Below are 21,966 nucleotides of genomic sequence, written 5' to 3'. Positions count from 1 at the left end.
GTGTCTCACTGTTATATGCCACTAGATGCCCCAGTTGAGTAAGGACTGCCCCAATAGCATAGTCAGAGGCATCTTTCTCGATCTCAAATGGTTGTTGCAAGTTTGGTAATGTGAGCACTGTTGCAAAGCAGAGGCAATGTTTCAACTATGCGAATGCCTTCTATTGAGATTCAGGCCAAAAGAATTTTGATTTCACTTCTCCCTTGGTGACTTGACTCAAGGCCCAAGTGATATGAGAGAACCACAACACGAACCTGTGGTAGAAATTGGCAAGACCCAGAAAGCTACGTAGCTTTGTCAGAGTGGTTGGGGCTGGCCAATCTCGAATGACTTGGATCTTGGCTGGATCCACATGCACCCCCGGTTCATTAATAATGTATCCCAGAAACTGAACCTGGATCATATCAAAAGTGCATTTCTCCAAATTAGCACACATCTTGTGTTGTTGTAGTGTTTGGAGAACCTGTCGAATGTGGTGGAGGTGCTCTTCCCAACTCTGGCTAAAGATCAGGATGTCATCCAAGTATAGCACTACAAATGAGTTGGTGAATGGCCGCAAGATGTCATCCATCAACCTCATGAAGGTTGTAAGAGCATTTTTCAACTTGAAAGGCATAACAAACCATTCGAAAAGTCCCTCCTTGGCTTTTGAAGGAAATCTTCGACACATCGGAAGGTTCGATTGGTACCTGGTGATATCCAGACTTCAAGTCAATCTTGTTAAAAGATTTGTCCCCCATGATTTGGTCCAGAGGTCATCAATCCGTGGGATCAGGTACCTATTCTAGACAATGATCTTATTCAACGCCTGATAGTCAATACAGAGTCTCCAAGTCCCATCCCTCATCTGTACCAACACGATCGGGCTCCCACAGGGTGATGAACTCGGCCATATGTGACCTTTCTACAACAACTCCTAATTCTGCCTCTTGATTTCGTCATTCTCGAGAACAAAGTGCCAATAGATTGGTCCATGAGGAAACGACACACCTAGGGTCAGATCAATGGAATGCTTGACCTGACAATGCAGAGGCACCCCTACGGGGGAGGTGAAGATGTCCTCGTACTCCTCCACAACCTTTTCCATTTGTTGTTGTCGTGCGGAGGGGCCCTGTCTGGAGGCCGTGGCCATCGTCTTCTTCTTTCCCCAAGTGCATATCATCAGGAAAACAAATTTCCCAGTTTTGGAAATGAGCTTACTGCATTGTTTTGCAGTAACCAAAGAGATGGCGGTAGGTAGTGCTACCTCCGGTATCTTGTAAAACTTATTTCCCAAGGTAACAATAACAGAGTGAGGCCTTGAATCATACGCAACTTGTCACTTCCACAAGTATGGTTGGCCTAATAATACATCACAAACATCAAGAGGAACATATCACATAATACCTCATCCGTGAAGGGCTTGATGTTGTATAGAAGGTGGCACTACTGGCTGAAATGAAGATCTCGTCCTTGGTGAAGCCACCCGATGATGTATGGTTGTGGGTGTGTTGTGGTCGGTAAGCCCAACCACTTCATGACCTCTCCTGAAACGAGGTTCTTTTGGCTCCCGCTGTCAATAATGAACTGTAGCAGGGAATCCTTTACCCACAGCTGGGAGTGGAAGAGGCGCTCCTCCTCCTCTGGATCTTCGGGTTCCTCCTTCTGAATCTTTGTGGTGGAAACAATGGCATTGGGCTCTGCATCAATAATCTACTTCCCTATGTCATTCCCCTTGTCGGGTTCTGACTCAGAGTTGGAACATGCATCTGATTCATAAACCTTCAGCTCAGCCACCAGTGACTGCTTGGTCCGACACTCACTTGTGTTGTGGGTGGAGCTCTAATGGAACTCACACCACTTTCCCATGTCCTTCTTCGGCTTTGCAATGTTGTTCTTTGCTTGCGGCTTTGGTGGGTTGTACTGGGCCATCCTGCCTTGGCTTTGTCCTTTGTTTTGCAATTTGGGGGCACCTTTCCCTTGCTTCGGATTCACATATCCAAAGTCTCCCTTTTCTATTTAAGCTTATGCTCGATCTTGACAGCGTATCAGTACGCCGCACCGAGTGAGGAGATGTCCATGAACTCCATCTCATCCTGGATGCACCTGTGTAGGAAACTGCGGTACTTGAGTACCAAATGTTGCTTAGAATCCTTGATACCCAACTTCGTGCGAAGGGTATGAAAAACATTGGTAAACTCTGGCACATCTAGGTCCCTTCCCTGCCACAGCGTGGTCCACTTTATGTATTTATCCTCATAGCTCTCGACAGGATAGTATTGCTCCTTGATGTCGTCCCAAAATGAATTCCAAGTGGATGTGGCTGAAAACAATGAGGGTGTACTTTCATCCTTCTGCTCACAGTAGGTTTCCCATTAGTCCTTGACGTTGGGGGTAGCTTTGAGAAGAGAAAAAGTAATATTTTCCCGGCTGGCAAAATCATGAATATAAAAATATCCTTCTAGCAGATTTAACCATTTATCTATAGCGTCTGCATCTATTTGGCCCTCAAATATGGGAATGTCAAAGTTTACTTGTACCTTAAAAGCAGTGGCGCCTCCATAGTGGTTGTTGGATGTGGATGTGCCGCCAGTGGGCAATTGTTGAAGGATCCAGGAAAACTTATCCATCATCATGTTCCTTTGTTTCTCGAGGGCCTCCTCGAGCAATATTTTGATATGATCTCATGCTCCCTCATTTTTCTTTTCGTCCCCCATGGGAGGCCATCGGGATTTGTGAGGCTGGTCTTGCAAAGGTTCGACCAATTCAAGCCCTAACTCCTTATATCCCGACCTCGTTGGGGACGTGCAAAGAAAAACATAGAAAGAGCAGAGCACTATGATACCATTGAATTGGATTTAAACAAGAATGCAACAAATTACATATATAATCATAAATAAAAATATGCAGTAGAAATAACACTTCATTTCATTAATATCAAATACTAAAATGTGTTTACAAACATAATGGAAATAAGACTAGTTTGGGCGATGGTAACTTATCTCTGAGAAGAGATGTGGCGGCTACATGCCTCTGAACTGTGTTACAATGAGGCTTGAGGGCCTATTTATTATTGGGAAGCAATGGAAAACCCCAAACATCCAAAAACCTAACCCTAGGAGATGAAACGTCAAACTATGGGACTAGTTGGGGTAAATTGGTATATCAACTTCTCAGGGTCGTAACTTTGACATATGATTTTCGTTTGATGCGTATGATACCTCATTAGAAAGATCTATCCTAGGAATACAACTGCTGACAGTGAATACCAACTTGAAAATTTATATTTTCCACCGGTGATTTTCCAAAAAAACGTTGTTTAGGGCCTCAAAACGGTTTCGGAAGTTCAGGACCTGAAAAACTGCCAAAAATAGTAAATTGTGCTACAATTAAGGAAACTGAAAAACTGAAAGAAACAATGGTGGGGGTCCAAGTGGAATAAGCAGGTGGCCACCAATATCCACCTGGATTATCCTTAAATTTGGAAGTAATACTATTTTTTATATTATCCTTATTCTCCAAGATGATTTTCTCCTTTACCCCTAATGGTTTAGGCAATATTGGACATCCTTATGCCAACCTCGTTTGAGCTAGATGTGGGGGGTTTGGCTAAATTTATAAGAAAATTTGGGGAATCTTTTGGCTTCCATGTTATATAGCTTCTTCTTATACATGAGATACCTAATCATAACCATGCTTTCAATGGGGGAAAAACTAGCCACAATCAAGAGGATAGGGTAAGGAGTATTTCCTTTAATCTTGTGGTTGTAGGTTATAAATTGTTTTTGGATGAGGTGGATCTTTCACCATGATTCTCTAGATATATTTCAACCCCAAACCTCACATCCATATAAAATAATAGGGGTGATGAGAGTCTCAAAGATAAACTTTTTTTTTACTCCGCACCCAAAGGTCTGCGGACTTATAATTGTTTTCGAGCCCATAATAAGATTTCCAACCTCCAATTATCATTTTCTCGATGTTATAATTCGAGTTGAGTTGATGATAAATGCCAATACCTAGATATTTGTATGAAGGAACTTTCTCCAAGTAGTTATTATCATAAATGAATTTATCATAGTTGATCTTTTTGGAATTAATTATCATGACTTTAGTTTTGTTGGTATTAACAATGATGCCCATCTTGAAGCAGTAATCTTGGAGGATTCTAAGCTACTTTTCGAGATTGTCATGGCTCCACGCCTAGATAGAAGAACGATATCGTCAATATAAAAGAAGAAGAGTAATGACCATACTAGTGAGATTGGGGCCATCACATCCTACAACTTCCAAACACTCTTCTAGCTTATCAATGTAAAGGGACACCCTTGCTTAACTATGATCTTACATTTAATTTCTCCTGACCAACCCTTAGTGGTCTTAAGCTTGGCAATAACATTCTCGTATAACCTAGTCACAACAACCCTCAACTCGAGAGGAACCATTATCTCTTCTAGTCTCTTCTATAGCTTATCTTGAATAATTGTGTCGAAAGTTTTCCAGAAGTCAACAAAACAACATAAGGGATTAGTTTTATTATTATGACATCCTTAGCAATGATCCAAAGAGTAACATCATTCCCCTCATCTTATTTTATCTTCTCTGTAACCCATATCTTTTGGCATTGTCTACCGAGGCGATGAATTTGCCTGGACGACAAAAATTACTGGAATCCAACCATTTTTGTCTCAAAAAATCTGACGGTAGGAGTACTTGAATCCCATTTTTGATGGTGGAAATGGATTCAACACGATTAAAAACCCCTCGGGCATCCAAAATCTTGAAACTTGACAACGATAACCCAGATCTCCAAAAATTTCCATCGGATTTTATCAAAATTGTGGAATTTCTATTGTTTTTCGGGAAACTTTGAAGCCTTGTTAGACTACGTGTCATATTTTTAGTGTTAATTTCATTTTGACCAAAATATTTTTAATATTATATTATTTAATAATTTAATAAAAATAATTAACCCTTATCTCTTTAATATTAATTTTAATTTGACCAAAATATAATATTTTATTGTTATTTTGACCAGAATTTATTAATTTATGGCCTAGTCTAACTTATAGACGAAATGACCTTTTTGACGACATGTTTTCTGGTTAATTTTAATCAAAATTCGGTATAGATTTTTAAAAACTTGAGTTTAAGTTGTTTAATCTTCAGGATTTGAGTGCCCCAAGGGTTTTTCAGGTGGTAATCCATTTATGCATTCAAAATTTCATTTTAAACAACAAAAAATCACATTCTTTCTTAAATAAAATAGTCTATTTATTCTATAAGTTAGACTAAGCCATTAATTTATTATTTTATTGTCATTTTAACCAAAATCTATTATTTTATTATTTCATTCTCATTAATTTCATTATGCATTCCATTTTACCTTAACACTTGCTTTGCCAAATTCTTTTAATTAATTTAATTAATTTTAATTTAACCTTATCCTTCCAAAATTAATAATTATTAACAAATAGTTATTAATATTTAATAAATCATCAATGCTTTCATTCTCTTCACAACCTTAATGGTCATATCCTTTTATTTATTCTTACTCTGACACTCTCCATATTATGAATCTGAACTTTTTGTCTTTGAAAATGCGTGAAATATTCACCCAAAACGTGGAACACATTACACAATATTTCAAACAAAATTCTCAACATCTTTTTATTATCCATGCGGCAAGCATGGTATTATGCATTCAATTTTGTTTGTCTTATGACTGTGTATTAGTTTGTCTTTGACCAAAAAGTTATGTTGTTTATCCATAGTTTAACATTAGGAAATAAATTTTTGTTATTTTTTATTATTATTTAAATTTATTGATTTGTAAGGTGATTGGTTGAGGTCTTATTATACTTGCAGCATGCATTGGACAACACATACAATTTTGCCTTTCACTGCTTATTAGTTTGTCTTTGACCAATTTTTTTTGTCCTTTATCTATAGTTTAACATTAGGAAATCAATTTTTATTATTTATTATTTTATTTAAACTTATTTATTTGTAAATTGATTGGTTGAGGTAGAGTTTTAGTAACTTCTTAATTTAATAATTGCTAAAAAAAAATTAGTTTTATTTCCTTTTTATTTAATTTTATGATTTTTATTTTATTTAATTTTATGAATTTTTAGAAGTAAAAGGAAATAAGAAAGCCTATGATTTTTTTTTTTTTATGATTTTTGAAAAACCTATAAAAAAATCAATATTAATCTTGATTTTATAAATGAATTGTGATATAATAAATTTTTGTATTCAAGCTTCTGAGATTCATAATGAATTAAACAAAGTCTTTCAGTAGAAATCACATGAGAGAATTTTTTGGCCGACGCGTTTCGAACCAACAAGCGTGGTTCATCATCAGGACTATATGAAGAGACAGACCATGGAAAAGGCTTAAATAGAGAGCAATGTAGAAACATAATTTACAAGGAAAAAGTCTCTACATCGTTTTAGAAAAGCCAGATCTGTGTTCAACTTGGAAACCCTTACGCGAGATCATTCAAAGTGATGAACTTTAATAGCATTGGCCCTTCCGTATAGGGTAGTAATTTCTGTATTCAAGCTTCTGTGATCCATAATGAATTAAACAAAGTCTTTAGGTAGAAATCACATAAGAGAATTTTTTGGCCGACGCGTTTCGAACCAACAAGTGTGGTTCATCATCAGGACTAGGGTTTCCAAGTTGAAGACAGATCTGCCTTTTCTAAAACGATGTAGAGACTCTTCCCTTGTAACTTATGTCTCTACATTGCTCTCTATTTAAGCCTTTGCCATGGTCTGCCTCTTCATTTGGTCCTGATGATGAACCACACTTGTTGGTTCCAAACACGTCGGCCAAAAAATTCTCTCATGTGATTTCTATCGAAAGACTTTGTTTAATTCATTATGGATCACAGAAGCTTGAATACATAAATTACTACCCTATACGGAAGGGCCACTGTTATTAAAGTTCATCACTTTGAATGGTCTCGCGTAAGGGTTTCCAAGTTGAAGACAGATCTGGCTTTTCTAAAACGATGTAGAGACTCTTCCCTTGTAAATTATGTCTCTACATTGCTCTCTATTTAAGCCTTTGCCATGGTCTGCCTCTTCATCTGGTCCTGATGATGAACCACACTTGTTGGTTCGAAACGCGTCGGCCAAAAAATTCTCTCATGTGATTTCTACCGAAAGACTTTGTTTAATAATAAATTTTATTAGAAAATTGTTAATTGTTAATTGTTAATTTTCTATTAAAACATAATATATAAAATCCATATCAATATAAAAAAATAATCCATTCAAAGGTGGATGTGAAATTTTAATATTACTTTCATATAAATGAGATTAAATATAATTTTCTTTTCTTTTTGGGTTAATGTTTTCTTTCTTTTTTGGTTTTATAATAGAAATATTAGGCTAAGTGGAAGTGGAAGAGAACTCCAATTGGTTTGAAGATTATGGATTTAGCTCCCTTGGATAAGATCATTGCCAACATTTGGATAGGTTACTATATTTTTAATGAATTACCTAAAAACATATGTAACCTCCAAATCACCATTCTTATTCACACCCTAGTATTTTATCTGTAAATCCAATATAAATTGCCCAAGTTGTTAAGAGATTGGGATTTGTGGTTGTATCAAAGTTGAATTCGAGATTCACTCATATTTTATGAATGATATTGTGCACTAGGTGTCCAAAAGAAATGGCTTCAGATTCTCAATTGGGCTTCCCCATCCATTAGTCTGTGCCTATATCTGCAGTCAAGTATTACAACATTTGCCATTCTTAGAATTTAATTATTTTCAGCTGGTATCTATAGGCTATACTTTGGCGTAATTTAGGAACTACAAAGATGAATATGAGTTGTCACTTATTGATTCGTCCATTCCAGTGCACTTTTAACATCGCCAAAGATGCCTTTCTCTCTCGCATGTGATTGCATTCTGTTCAAGATCACAGGATCCAATCACAAGATCCAGGGATTGGTTTAATTCCCCCCTCTGGCCTCTAATTCAAAGATAATTTTTTTTCCCTTGTTTTTTTTTGAAGGATAACTTTAAAGGGGAGTTTTGTTATTGGGAATAAAAATTGTTTTTAGACAACTTAAGCCTCTGAGGTTCACAAGGAATAACTAGTTTGTAAAATTTTTGAAAATTTATATATTTACCTAATTTTATAAAAAAAAATTCATCCTATTGAAGTAATTTCACATATTCTTTATTCACATACCTTATTAAATTCAAATATCTTTTATTTATCTTAGTCCAATTACATTTGATTATCTTATTACATTATATTTTGTTTATAGTTTAGAGTATAATATTTTTTTTAAAGTTTGAATATGTGAAAATTGTATGTGAATATTTTTATTAAATTTAAATTTAATGAAAAATATTAAAATAATTTTTTTATTGTTGAAATTGTATAAATTAAGTGGTTTGAGATTTTTAAATATATTGAATAGATCTATTTAAATAATAATGATTTTAATTTAAAATTAAAATTAAAATTATTCAATAAACATTGTTACTATTTTTTTTAATACTATTACTTCTTTTTTTTAAATGATAGAGAATTAATAGACTTAGAATCTTAACAAAATTCATAAAGACTTTGGTTTTTGCTCAATTTCTAACAAACTCACGTAGACTTTGATTTTTTAAATTTTAATTTCATAAAAATTTCACCTTTCAATAGTCCAAATTTCAATTTCCCTCTTATTTTTATTATTATTATCTAATTTTAACACATTGGTGTATGAGACCCCATTTTTTGTCCTACATACCATACCCCCTCTAGTTTTGAACCTATGACCTCTTAGGAGGAAACACATTCTCTTAACCATAGGCCCTATCACTTTCTAGCTACTACTTATTAACTTAGGTTCTTTAGTAACTTCCATTTCTATTAGTTACTATTTTTTGTATTTAGTTTTATTTCCTTTTTATTTAACTTTTTGATTTTGATTTTTTTCTTTTTTTTTATTCTTCCATTTTGGTGGCTTTTACTTTTTTATCCATATTTTCAATTTAATGTGACTTATTTTATATTCAAAACATATTTCAATAAATTTAATTATAAAAAATTATATACATTAATAATAAAAAAACACAGAAATATATATAAAATACATATATATATATATATATAAACAATATTAGTTAATAGCATTTCTTAGTTGTTTTATTTTTGTTATTAAATTTTTATGTTTATTGTTTTTTAAGTTTAATTAAGATATATTTAAGCTAAATGGACATGTACTAACTACTATTTAACTCTTATTATATTACACATTTTACACAATATTCCAAGAAAAATTTCAACATTTTTTTATTATCATTTCACACATTTTATCAAAATGTAAATTCAAAATTTATTCATAATAAAAACAAACAATTTATTCATAATAAAAATAAACATCTTACATTTTTCGCAGGAACCTCCTCCCCGAGCTCTGCAACTGCCGCGTGCTCTCACGGGCTGGTTGGCCGCGCTAGGGCCACGCCCCCTCTGCCATGGATGAGCTGGGCTCGTCCCAGGCTCCTCCCATCAGTCTTCCGTCCTCCCCTAAGGCTGAAGATGTCGCGTTCAAGACTCTTTTGGCTTCGATGCCAGCCAAGAAGAAACTGATTGCTTCGAAGTTTGTTAAAAAGCTGGAAAATATACCGGAAGTCTCCCTTCCTCCGGAGGGGCCGATCAAGGTAGCCCTGTCGCTAGCAGAGAGGGCCCTGGTAGGACAGTTCACTGGCCTATGGCCTTCTCCCAAAGTCACGAAAGCCTGGATCTGCAGGAACTAGAGACCATTAATCAAGCAAAGTGTCACCTCGTATTTTATAGGGCGAGGCTATTTCCTGTTTGAGTTTATTTCAAAAGAAGACAAGGATCTAATCTTCAAGAATGGGCCCTATTTTATGGGCCCTCAAGGTCTCTATTTGAATAGATGGACTCCCGACTTTGATCCAGCTGAAGATGTTCCGTTGGCAGTTCCAGTGTGGGTAAGACTTCTGAATCTTCCTGTACATTGTTGGAACTGGGATTCCCTCCAACATATAGGCAACACGCTGAGCAAATTCATAGATCGCGCAACTACCAAGGATCAATATGACTGCTCTAGGATCTGTGTCGAAGTGGATATAGAAGTGGGGCTGCCAGAGGCTATAAAGATAAATGTAGGAAGTTGGACTCATGTGCAAAAACTTGGCTACAAGAAGCTTCCTTTCAAGTGCCGCAAGTGTCAGGGATACAAACATTTTGCCAAGAACTGTACCAAAAATGAAGAGGCGGCGCAAGGAAAGGAAGAAGGATGGAAGCAGGTCAAAAGATCAAGGGCTAACCCTAAACCCTCAAACCCTCTTGGAGCTTCAAAGGGAAAAGGGTAGCAACCTTCTTCTAGTGGCCAAGGACAACATCCAAAGGCACAAGAGAATGCGTTCGCCCCCCTTTCCTCAGCCTCAATTGAAGTGCAAGAAACAGAACAGCAGCAGAAGGAGGCAAATGAGAAAGAGATCCTTGAAAACTCCAGGCAAGGCGAGAGTGCAGCAGTAAGCCCTAAGGGAAAGGCCACAAATATGGAAGAGGAAGACCAAGATTCAGAAGAATCTGAGGAGGAAGGAGAAATGGGTAACTCCCAAACATTGTCCCGCAGATCGACAAGAAGAAGGAAGTCTTACCGAGAAAAAAGAGAGCGAGAAACATATAATGACAAACTCCAAGGCAGTCAGCCAACGTTGGAGAAGCTGCTAGCAAAAACACCAAAGATTACAAGAAGTCATGGACAGGGGCCCAAAGGGGCCACCCAATCTCAGAAAGGTAAATAATGAATATTGTCTCCTGGAATTGCAGGGGGTTGGGGAGCAAGCAAAAAGAGGAAGCAATGCAAAGTTTGATTAGGATAGAAACCCCAGATATCCTACTGATCCAGGAGACTAAGTTGGAGGAGAAGAGCTTCCTCCAAGTAAGCAAGAACCCTTGGAGAAAAAGTGGAGGGAAGGCTGTCTTAGCTCGAGGTGCATCGAGAGGGCTGGGAGCTCTTTGGAATGAAACCAAGTTGGAATTGGTCAACGGAAAGCAGAATACTCACTGGCAGCTTATGCAACTCATAAGCCGAGAGACAAGGGAGACCTTTAGTCTCTTTAATGTTTATGTGTCGGTAAATGCAGGGGAAAAGAAGCAGTGTTGGGACTCAATCAAACTCATGGTTGAGGAAGAAATGCTGAGAAATATTATCATCGCAGGGGATCTGAATATAACTTTAAGCTCTTCCGAGAAGAGAGGTGGTAGCATAGTAAGGGATCCAACGAGGGAATGGGTGGAGGACATCATGCAAGATTGGGATTTGCTCGACATCAAGCCCTTGAAAGGTAAGTATACTTGGTCAAATAAAAGAATGAGTCCTGGCCATATTGCTGCGTGATTAGATAGATTTCTTGTTCAAAGTTCCTATCTTCTCCTTGGTTTAGAAGCTAGGATGCTCATTCTGCCATGCAGCATTTCAGATCATAAACCCATAAGGCTAGAGCTCTTAGCACACAAAAAATTTGGGCCCATTCCTTTTCGATTTAGTCCTTTATGGATTAGGCACCCAGTCTTTATGGATAAGGTTAAAGAAAGCTGGAATCGGCCTGTCACAAGGTCTCCTTTCTTTGTATGGGAAGAAAAATTAAGAAGAGTAAAGGCTGTTCTGAAGAGCTGGGCTAAAACTCTTCTGAATCCGGCTGATGAAAGGAAGATATCCCATGCCTCCCTCAAGAAGCACCGACTGCAGATGGAAGAGGAGGACCCCACGGAGGAATCTATAGTCATAGAAGGAAAACTGCAGCAAAAATTCCATAACGGTTGGTTGCAAGAGGAAGAATATTGGAGGCTGAAATCTCGCAGTCTGTGGTTGAAAACGGGAGACAGGAATACCTCCTTCTTCCACAAGGTCCTTCAACACAATTTCTGAAATAAAAGAAGATCTTGTTATCCACAGGGATTTCACAAATATCAAAGGGGTTGCCTTCTCCCACTTTGAGAAACTCTATAGTGAAGTCGAGGTAATGAGTCGGGACACTACGTTCTTGGATGTTATCCCCCCCAAGATCTCTTCAAATATGAATCAACAGCTGGAAGCTAAAGTTACCAGAAAAGAAATAAAGGTTGTGCTCTGCCGGACAAAGCCCTAGGTCTGGATGGCTTCACAACCAGATTCATCCAAGTCTATTGGCGAATAGTGAAGAAGGACCTGCATAGAATGGTTTCAAAATCTCAAAACTGCCAGAAAATTGGAGGTAGCACAAATTCTGCCTTTCTCACCCTCATTCCAAAGGAGAAGGGAGCCAGCACTTTTAACAGGTTTCGTCCGATTTCGCTATGCAACATTGGTTACAAGCTCATAACAAAGGTGATTGCCAACAGATTGAAGGTCCTCTTGCCCTCCTTTATACCTGAAAATCAAGGGGGGTTCGTTCAGGGTAGGCAGATCATGGACAACATAATCCTCGTGCAAGAGGCTATTCATTCTAGTTTGCAGCGGAAAGAAAAAGGTATGGTGGTAAAGTTGGACCTAGCTAATGCGTATGACTGAGTTCGACACAATTTCCTCTTTAAGGTGATGCACAAGTTTGGATTTGGTCAGGAGTTTATTAGATGGGTCCGAGCTTGCATCTCTGAGCCCTGGATTGCCCCTCTGGTGAATGGAAGAGCAACAAAGTTCTTTAAAGCCTCTAGAGGGCTGCGCCAGGGCTGCCCTCTTTCTCCTCTTCTTTTTGTTTTGCAAGCTTTAGTTCTGAGTTTTTATTTAGAAAAGTGCCAGGTGGATCAAGATTTTATGGGTCTTAGGATTGCTAGAGGTGTCAAGGATATTAATCACGCATTGTTCACTGATGATTCTCTTCTGCTGGGTGCTGCCTCCATATACTCTGCCTCTAGATTCAGGAAAGTGTTGGATGACTTCTGTGGTACTTCGGGCAGTAAACTAAATGAAGGGAAATGCCATTTTTATGGCTGGAATATCTCCAACAATGACCTTTCCTCAATTTCTAGATGTTTGGGCTTTATTGGCTCTGCTTCTTGGAATTCTTTCATCTATTTGGGTCTTCCTATCTTCCAAAAGAGGCACTCTAGTAAATATTGGCTCCCAATGTTTGAGAAATTCAAGAAAAAAATTCAGTCTTGGGGTTTCAAGTGGCTAAATCTTGCTGGGAAGATAGTGCTTATTAAGTCTGTTCTGACCAGCCTACCTATCTTCCAATTCTCGGCCATGTTGGCTCCCACCAACATCCTCAAGAAGATGGAGGAGTGGATTTGAAGGTTCTTTTGGAAGGGCGGCAAGCAAAATGATAGGAAGATCCCCCTTGTCAGTTGGGACAAAGTTGCTAAGCCTCTGCTAGAAGGAGGTCTGAACTTCAAGGACCTGAGGACACAAAATATCGCTATGGGGGCTAAGATTTTGTGGAGACAAATAGCCCCGAAACCGGGCTGGGCTCAAAAGGTGCTATGGAAGAAATATTTCAGGGGTCAGAGGTTACGAAGCTTGGATGACCTCACCCCCACCATTAAAGGTTCTCAAATTCACAGGCTTTGCATGCAGGCCTTACCACTGATACAAAAGCATTCCTTTTGGATCCCGGGTAATGGCAAGCTTATTAATATCTGGACTGATAAAATTATGAACGAAGAACCTTTAGGTGATGTCCAAGAGCTCGCTGAGCTTCGAAGCTGGATGTTGAACAACGACATCAAAACTTTGTGGGATATCTCTAGTTGGAAGGATAATGCGTGGGCAGGCTGGAAGAAACCTCAAATGCCGGATGCTCTAGATCAGGCGTGGTCATTCCTGCTGACTAAGCTGAAAGGAATGAGCCCGATTAACATCAGAAAACAAGATAAGAGAGGCTGGGGCTCTCAAACTAGTTCTTATACAGTTGCACAAGGCTATGCACAACTCAAAAAAATTCCTCATGTTCCTTGCTGCCCTGCGACTTGGAGAGGACTTTGGAGGCAGAAATGTGTGCCAAAAATCGATTTCTTCAACTGGCTATTGTGTCACAACAACATTTTAACAGAGGACAGGCTTAAAAAGAAAGGCTTCCTGGGCCCTTCCAGATGTACCCTTTGCCTGGAAAATGAGGAAAATGCCTCTCATTTATTGATTGAATGCAGGTTTGCCAAGAGTATTTGGGCAGACGCGTTTTCCTCATGGGGATCCACTATTAGTCTGCCCAACTTGATTACTAGTTTCTTTGCCGATTGGGCTCACCTCTATCCCAGAAAGTATCCCAAAAACAATTGGTTCAAGGTAGCCTGGCTGGCCTATCCGAAATTCATCTTCTGGCAAATTTGGATTGAGCGCAATCACAGAATTTTTCAAGAGAAAGTGCAGAAGGGTAACCTTGTTTTGTCAAAAGCCAACGACCTTCTCAAGGAATTTCTCGGTGAGAAATTTGAGAAGCTGGAAAATAAAAATTTAAGTCCTCAAGAACTGGCGTGGGGGAGCAAGCTTGGCCTCCAGTATTCTGATGATGAGAGACAGTACAAAATTATGAAAGACTGGCAGATCAGGCTTGCTGAGGGCGATTTCCGCATGTGGCTCCATAAGCGTGATAGTTCCTCATTGTTTTTTGATGGGGCTGCCAAAGGCAATCCGGGAATTGCTGGAGCTGGAGGTGTCATCAGGAATGCGGATGGCAGCATAGAGAACATGTATGCCTGGGGTTTGGGGCATAGTACCAACATGCAAGCAGAGGCCATGGCCCTGTTGCAGGGCCTTAAGCATTTACAGGATCTTGGTATTGAGAAAGCCATTATTTTTGGTGACTCCCAATCCTTGATTCGAATTCTAGTGGATAACATATCTCCTAGGGACTTTCGGCTAGCAAGAGTGGTTGCCAGAATAAGGAAGCTAGTTGGCTCCTTTCTTCAGGTGAATTTTTTCCACATTCTTCGACAGAATAATAAGGAAGCGGATGCGGAAGCTAACAAAGCTGTCCTCCTTCCTGTTGGCATTCGGATAAGAGACGGGGTTGAAGATTGGGATCCAATCCCTTAATTCTGTTTCTCATGTATTATTGTCTTTTACTTCAGCAATTTGTCTGTATTCACAAGCATGGGGAAATTCGGGAAATCGACTCGTCTAACGGAGTTAAGAAGATCCAGAACATTAGGATTATGGTGTTAGTTTATCTATATGTTGAGGACAGCTGGTTCTTGGGCTTCCTAAATGTAATCAGCCAGCAGACTTTGGCTTTCTTTTAATACAAAATATAACCATTTCCGTTAAAAAAAAATAAAAAAATAAACATCTTTATAAATTTATTTAATTTTAATTTATAATTTAAATTATAAAAAATCTAAATTGATGGCGAATTTAACTTTTTGCATTTAGGAATTCCTATCATTAAAAACAACCTTTGATACACCATTTCCATGTGTATATTAGAAAATGTTTAAATTTTCTCAATATATTAAATTTTATTTATTTATAATTTAAAAAATTAAAAATAAATTTCTATTTTCAAAATAATAATAATATTTTTTTTAATAAGCTTCAGTCCCATAGACTATTTTTATTAAAATATCATTCTTTCATAAATTAAGTGTGACTCAAAATTCCAGTCCGTTTCTTCATGGTTCCGTCTATTTCAGAGAACGGATAATTGACCAACCCGTCCAATCTTACTTGTACCGGAGGTTGGTAATTTTGCCCGAGTCAAGCTGCTCCTTCAGCGTTCCATATATTTTATGTTTGCGAGCCGTTTGGCCCAAAGTCAAACGTTTCGCTAACCGAAACACCAAATCTGGTACCTTGGGTGTGGAACAAGGTAAACATCTGATTCCCTCTCGTACTGGGCAGATGTTAAAATCCACAACTGTTAATACCATGAAATCTTTGCATTTATGAGAAGTAGTTGTCGAAGATTGTTAACTTAAAATGGGGAAGCGACATTTTCAGGAGCCGGAGGGTACATGGGGACCCTGTATCAGCCTTCTGCTCATCACGCTTGTCTCTTGCACAGTAGTTTTTCTCATTCTCTCCCCTGTTTTCAGATCTTCTCAGGCTTCTGATCCCCCCGCCAATTCGACATCTGCAAAGACCCAGATTAACATTAAGCATGTTAACGAGCCTAAATGTTGTAGCGGTATTGAACACGAGGAGTTCTGGGGAAAGGCGGTCAAATGGGGTTCTAATTATAAAGTCAAAACCTCTGAAGAATGCTGCAAGGCCTGCAAATCTATGTGCACAGATGATGGTCCTTGCCTCTGTAATGCATGGGTTTTCTGCGGGGATAAAAAACTATGCGGTGACAGATTCGGGCAGGTAATTCTTCATCTTCTCTTGTTAGGATTATCTTTGCCATATCCAAAGCCTTTTTTTCTATTATGGATTTGTAGATTACATCCATATCTACAGTTTTATTCTGTAGTACTATTGCATGTACAATTGAAATGATCACACCATAGATTGATTTTGTAGAATGTGCATGGATTCTTGGATTTTGTAATGGAAAGTCTGAAATTGTTGCCTGTTTTCCCCTAATCTGGAAATGATTTATAGGAGCAACATCCCCTAATGTTACCACAAATCTGACCAGGAGGCCTAGCGCTTCTGTTTCGGTTATCGGTTCTCGTTCCGTACGCGATTTTTTTTTTTTGAAAACTGATGAATAGAGGTATTCAGTAATATGTAGCAAAATATGATTAATGCCAGAGGAACAAAAATGAAAATATTATGATCCCAGCTGTGCTCCATTTCCTACACATTCCAAACTAAAAGTCGGAAGAAATATCTATGGACTTCATTGACATGTTAGTAGTGTGAGATGAGATGGGAAGGACAAAATTTTGGTGGTAGTTGTTGATGTTTGTAGTATTGGACAGTGAAGATTTGTGGAAGTCCTCCAAAACTTTCAACCTTACCAAATCCACTTTAAAGCAAATTCCCTTTAATTAAAGGAATTAGTGAAGTATTTTTTTGTAAAAAATGAATTTAATGTAATGTAATGCAAAGGTTTTTGCATTAGTGAATTAGATGAATGTGTCTTTCAAGTGAGAAAGTCACAGAATGTATTCTGAACAAGAAAGTGATAGAAGAATTTTGCTCAACAGAGAGTGATAAAGGATTTTCACTCGTAGAAATTCAGTCCAAAAGAGGAGAGTGCTGCAATTTGCAATAACAAGGAGAAAATCCCAGCAGCCAGAAATTAAAGGAAATTCTGGTAGCAGTACAACCAAGGGCAGCTAGCAGGCTGTACAGGTTGTATTTTTTGTGCAGCAGGGCTGCAAGTGCGTACAGCAGCAGAGTTATAGCCGTACAGCACATGTGTGGGCCATACAGCAAATCTGCAGGCCATACAACTGTATGCTCAGGTCACAGACTCATCAGGCAGAAATTGAGGGGTCGTACATACAACGCAGCAGAGGTTATTTTTAGTTGGCAAAATTGCCATTTGCTGTAACTTGTAATTTCTTAGTGGGCAATTTATTTCCCAGATTGGGAAACGCTGAAATATTATATTTGATGAACAACAGATTTGAAGGGTGTTATCCTCCACAATGTCCCAGGCTGAGAGGAATCGACGGAGGTAACCACAGAGCAAGTTTTTAGTTTGGTAGCTAGCCCCACCAAACCAGAGAAAGCTCTCTCTATGAAATCACAGCCAAAAGATAACTGAGATATAAAGGATTTTAGGCTAGATAGATAGGCTCAGGTGAGTTTTGGGAAATTTAGGGTTTTTGATGCTGGATAAGGGAGAAAAACCAGGTAGTTAGGTCAGAGGGTCAAAGAGTTACAACAGTAAAGATATGAAGGAGCAAGGTAACAGTACTTTTGTGATGGATCTTAGGTTTTGTCGGTATAGTATGGTGTTCAGAAGGAGCATAAAGGTCGTGTTGAGCATGAAACATGAATTCATTAAGCAAGAGTGAAAGTAACATATAATAATTTTCCATCAAAACAGAGCTTAATGTAAAGAATTCTATTTATAAACTGTAAGGAAAACTATTGAAGAGTTGATGAATGGAAGGAGAAGATTAATATTTTTCATATAAAATGATAATAGAGGAAAAACAACACCACAAACTTACTACACATGAATTTCTAGATGATCGCTGTAAACTGTATCCTTTAATTTCCAGAAAATGTCCAAGTACAAGCTACAATAGTTCTCTCCTCTCAAGTCCAACCTGTTCTATGACTGAGAAACTGATACATAAAGACCAAAACAACATTTCCCCACTCTCAGGGGTCGAATCCATGACTCTAGGAACTACTCCATGAGGTGTTCTAACCAAATCCTATTGTCTAGGGAAGTTAAAAACAACTTCTTTAAATAACTTTGACTTCCAACCACTCTCATAAATGAGGCCAAATTTACATCAAAACAACTTACAAAGACTAACCACCTATTATTACATCATATTTACACTAAGATTACTCAATTACATCATTTACATGAGTGAAAAAGTCAAACTAGGTCGAACTACTAAAGAAAACAGTCTCCTGGAAAAAGCGTAGTGAATTCTGTGAAAAGCGCAACGTGGGCTGCAAAAAGCGTAACGTGATCTTGCTGGAAACCTTTGGAGGCCTTCCTGAACTCCAAATTGAGCTCATGATAGCTCATTGGAAAGCTCTTTCTGTCTGCTACACAATGGAGTCCTCAGGCACTGAAAAAGACCAAGTATAGCCCCTCAAAAATCAATTCTCCCAAGACTGGTAAAAAAGCATAGCGTGGCCTCCAAAAACAGGGCAGAAAGGTGTTTTTTAGGTGGTTTTTGGGCATTTTTTCCCTGTAAAAGTTGATGAATGAGACGACCAAGTGTCCAAAGCTGATGTAGAGGTCAAATGCTATCCAACCATGTAAAGTTTTTGCCCATAGGAGCTCCCCAGAAAAAGCGTAGCGTGGCCCATGCTACGCTTTTTGCAGGCTGACTGTGCCAAAACTGCAAAAAATGCTCAAAAAACAAAATTTGTTCCAAATTTCTTCAAAATTGATATGCAAGGCCACAAAGTGATATGCTATGCTATAAGGGAGGCATCAACAAGAAAATCTATTTTTTCCTTCCCTTTTTGCTTGATTAGTGTTTCATTTAGCCTAGCTTTCATTTGCTTGACTTTGACCTTCAGAATCATGTTCCTTGTGTAATAATGGGCAGCCATGTGTTTCTGAAGTCTCTTGTCCCTGTTTGCCTTCTTGAGCAGCTTCTCTAAATGATCATTGACTTTGCCTAGCCAATATTCCTTGTCTTCATCAATTTCCCTGTCAATAAGCTCATCCACCATGACCTACTTCCTTTGTTGTTGAAGTGCCTTCTTAGAGCCTTTTGTCTTTGATTTTTGTTTTCCCTTAGTCTTCTTTTGCAATTTCATGATATGTTTCTCTTGAAGCATCCTGTCAACCTTCAGCTGCATGTTTTCTTGCTGGCATGCTATCAAAGCATTTGCCTCTGTCAATTTGTCCTGCAAGCTTTTGAGTTCATTCTCCTTGTTCACTATAGGCTGCTCAATTGTCTTAGGGTCCTCATTGGCCTTTAAAGTAGTCTCATGATGCAAAAGTGATCCCTGTTGTGTTGATGTAGAAGGCTTGGCCCCTTCCACAACTTGTGGAGCAAACACAAGCCTGTTTCCTCTCTGATAAGTCTTCACCACTTTATCCTCACCTTTCTTCTTTTTCATTGCAGACCTACTTGATGAGCCAATTTCTGTTTGAGTAGGGGGTGTTGAGGATGAAGTAGGTCTAGCAGGCTGGTTGGAAGAAGGCAAAAATACCTCTTCTCCAATGAATGTCTCCCAGTCAATGTTTAGCTGCTTAAGATGATGAAGGACAATAATCTTGATGAGGGAGTGATGAAAGAGGCTATTTTGTTGTAGCTCACTATTCCTATGCTGCACTTTGTATGACATCTTTTCTATGCTCCTGTAAAGATAATAGGGTATGTTGAGTAGTTTTACCCTAGTGAAATGCATTAGCAATCTTATGTGATAGCCATAGAGTCTAGAGAATCTCCCTTCACAAGTAAAATATTTCATTATGATCTTCATCAAGGGTGCAAACTTGTCAAGGAGCTGGCCAAAAGGAAAGATCCTCTTGATGTCATCTTTGTATGGAGCTTTGAGGTAGGGTTGATATAGTTGAGCATCTAATTCCTGAGTCTTGAACCACTTTTCACCAATGTTGGGTATCCCAGTAGCTGCTGCTATGATATCAGCTGAGATAGAGAATGTGACACCTGCAATTGTGACTTTATTCTCTTTGAGGTTTGTGACAAACAACTTGGTCAATTCAGCATGGTATTGAACCTTTTGCACCAACTCACAAAACTCAAGACACCCTACATGTTGAAAACATTGTTTGGTAATTGGTGAAGACATCAGCTCCTGAGTATTTGATGGTTCATATCTTGACACTTTCCCACCTTTGTTGTAAGTTTTCTTCTCCTCCTCCATAGTAGATTGTGATAGCAAACCCTAGGGGCAAAACAGGGGAAGGGAAAAAGGAATGGGATGATGGGGTTAGGGAGTAGGAATAGGTGTGATAAAATTTTAGGAGGTGGGGAGAGATGTTAGGGACCTTAGGGAAGTGGAGGGAGGTTGAAAGGATGAGGGAATAGGGCTAGGGAATTTTTACACAGGCCTATACTGAGGAAACTGCTAAAAGCGCAACGAGTAGGGGTAGGTTTTGGAAATAGGTCTTAGGGAATGAAAATGACAGGGTTTAGGGTTTTAGGGATGTATTTAGATGTGTAGGAGGTTAGGGTATGACAGGAGAGGGATTGCTAGGGTTTACAAATAGCCTTCATGAAAAGCGTAGTGTAGGAGCTAATGAGAAGTTTCCACACCATAAGATTTTGAAAAACTGAGAGAAAGAAATTGTGAGAGGCTTAAACTTACTTATTTGACCCTTGTGCAGGCTTGTGTTGATATTGGAGACATTTTGCAACCATTTAGAAGCCTTTTACCACAAAGCGTAGCACCACTGCAAAAAGTTCAGCGAAAGAAGGAAAAATGCAGCGTGCAGTTGGAAAAGTGCAGCGACTGGGAAAAAACTCAGCGACTGTGGGTAAAACTGATTTTTTGAAGATGTATGGCCCTAAATTATGAAGAAATGATGGCTGATGGATGAGAGCTCTTTTAACAATGAAATGAATGAGAGAAATAAGAGAAATAACCTTTTGTAGCTTTGAGAAGTGGGATGGCCCAACATATATTTTTCTTGCTTTACTTTGTAAAACATGTACTTGTGAACCCTTTGAATACAGCTTGAGATTATTTGAAATTATTACAAAATATTCTTTTGAATTGAAACCTTCTTGAACCATTTTGTATCACCTTTCCTTTACATGAAAATTTATGAATGAAATGAGAAATTCAGTGACTGAAACCCTAGTGACCTAATGGATGATAGTGAACTTGTTGGGAATGGGTTCCCCCAAGGACAGTTTTGGGGCTAAAAGCCCATATTTTGGGACAAATTTTGTAATGTCTCCGCATTTTGTGGTCGCGGAGCGCGAAGGTGTCAAGAGTCATAAAGGGTTGTCCACCCTTATTTTGTAAAGTGTAAAGTTGGCTGTAAAGATCCACCCATGGTCCGCGGACCATGGGATTGTATAAAAAGGAGCTAAGTAAGCAAGCTCTAGGGAGGGAAGTGAGTAGACAAGTTTTGGAGTCTTGGTAGAGAAGTCTAAGTGTTTTGGGTCTTAGCGTAGGTAGAGGCTCTGCAGCTGAGTGCGCAGAGGCCTAGGGTGGAAGTCTGCAACTGAGTTTGCGGACCCCTGCAGCTGTGTGCGCAGGGCAGATAGAGTCTGTACTAAACCGAAGATATCAATAAAGAGAAGTATTCTGCAAGTTCTGTGTATATTTTTCTGTTACTGCATTTGGTTATATTGCGTTTTGGGTTTAATTTACGATGTTTATGTGATGCGCGAATATATGTGATTATCTTGGTTAATTGAACGCAAATAAGAATATCAGTTTATGCGCCGCTAACTGTGGTTGATTAGTAAGATAAGTAAAACACTTAA

At 38.5% G+C, this 21,966-nt stretch overlaps 1 protein-coding gene across 1 annotated transcript in view; it reads left to right on the top strand.

Moving 5' to 3' along the window:
- Nucleotides 1-15,672: 15,672 nt before the first annotated feature.
- The window catches only part of LOC149266946 (uncharacterized), a 213,785-nt gene continuing 207,491 nt past the window's right edge, over nucleotides 15,673-21,966 (top strand). The window contains exon 1 of the mRNA XM_089431260.1: nucleotides 15,673-16,267. Within this exon, the coding sequence (XP_089287386.1) occupies nucleotides 15,881-16,267 (387 nt within the window). The 5' untranslated portion in view covers nucleotides 15,673-15,880. The remainder of the gene's footprint in view (nucleotides 16,268-21,966) is intronic.

Source organism: Pinus tabuliformis, chromosome 6 (genome assembly GCF_031772625.1).
Source record: "Pinus tabuliformis cultivar Carrire ecotype Pingquan chromosome 6, CPIR1, whole genome shotgun sequence".
Lineage (NCBI taxonomy): Eukaryota > Viridiplantae > Streptophyta > Pinopsida > Pinales > Pinaceae > Pinus > Pinus tabuliformis.
This window is presented reverse-complemented; position numbering and strand designations above follow the sequence as displayed.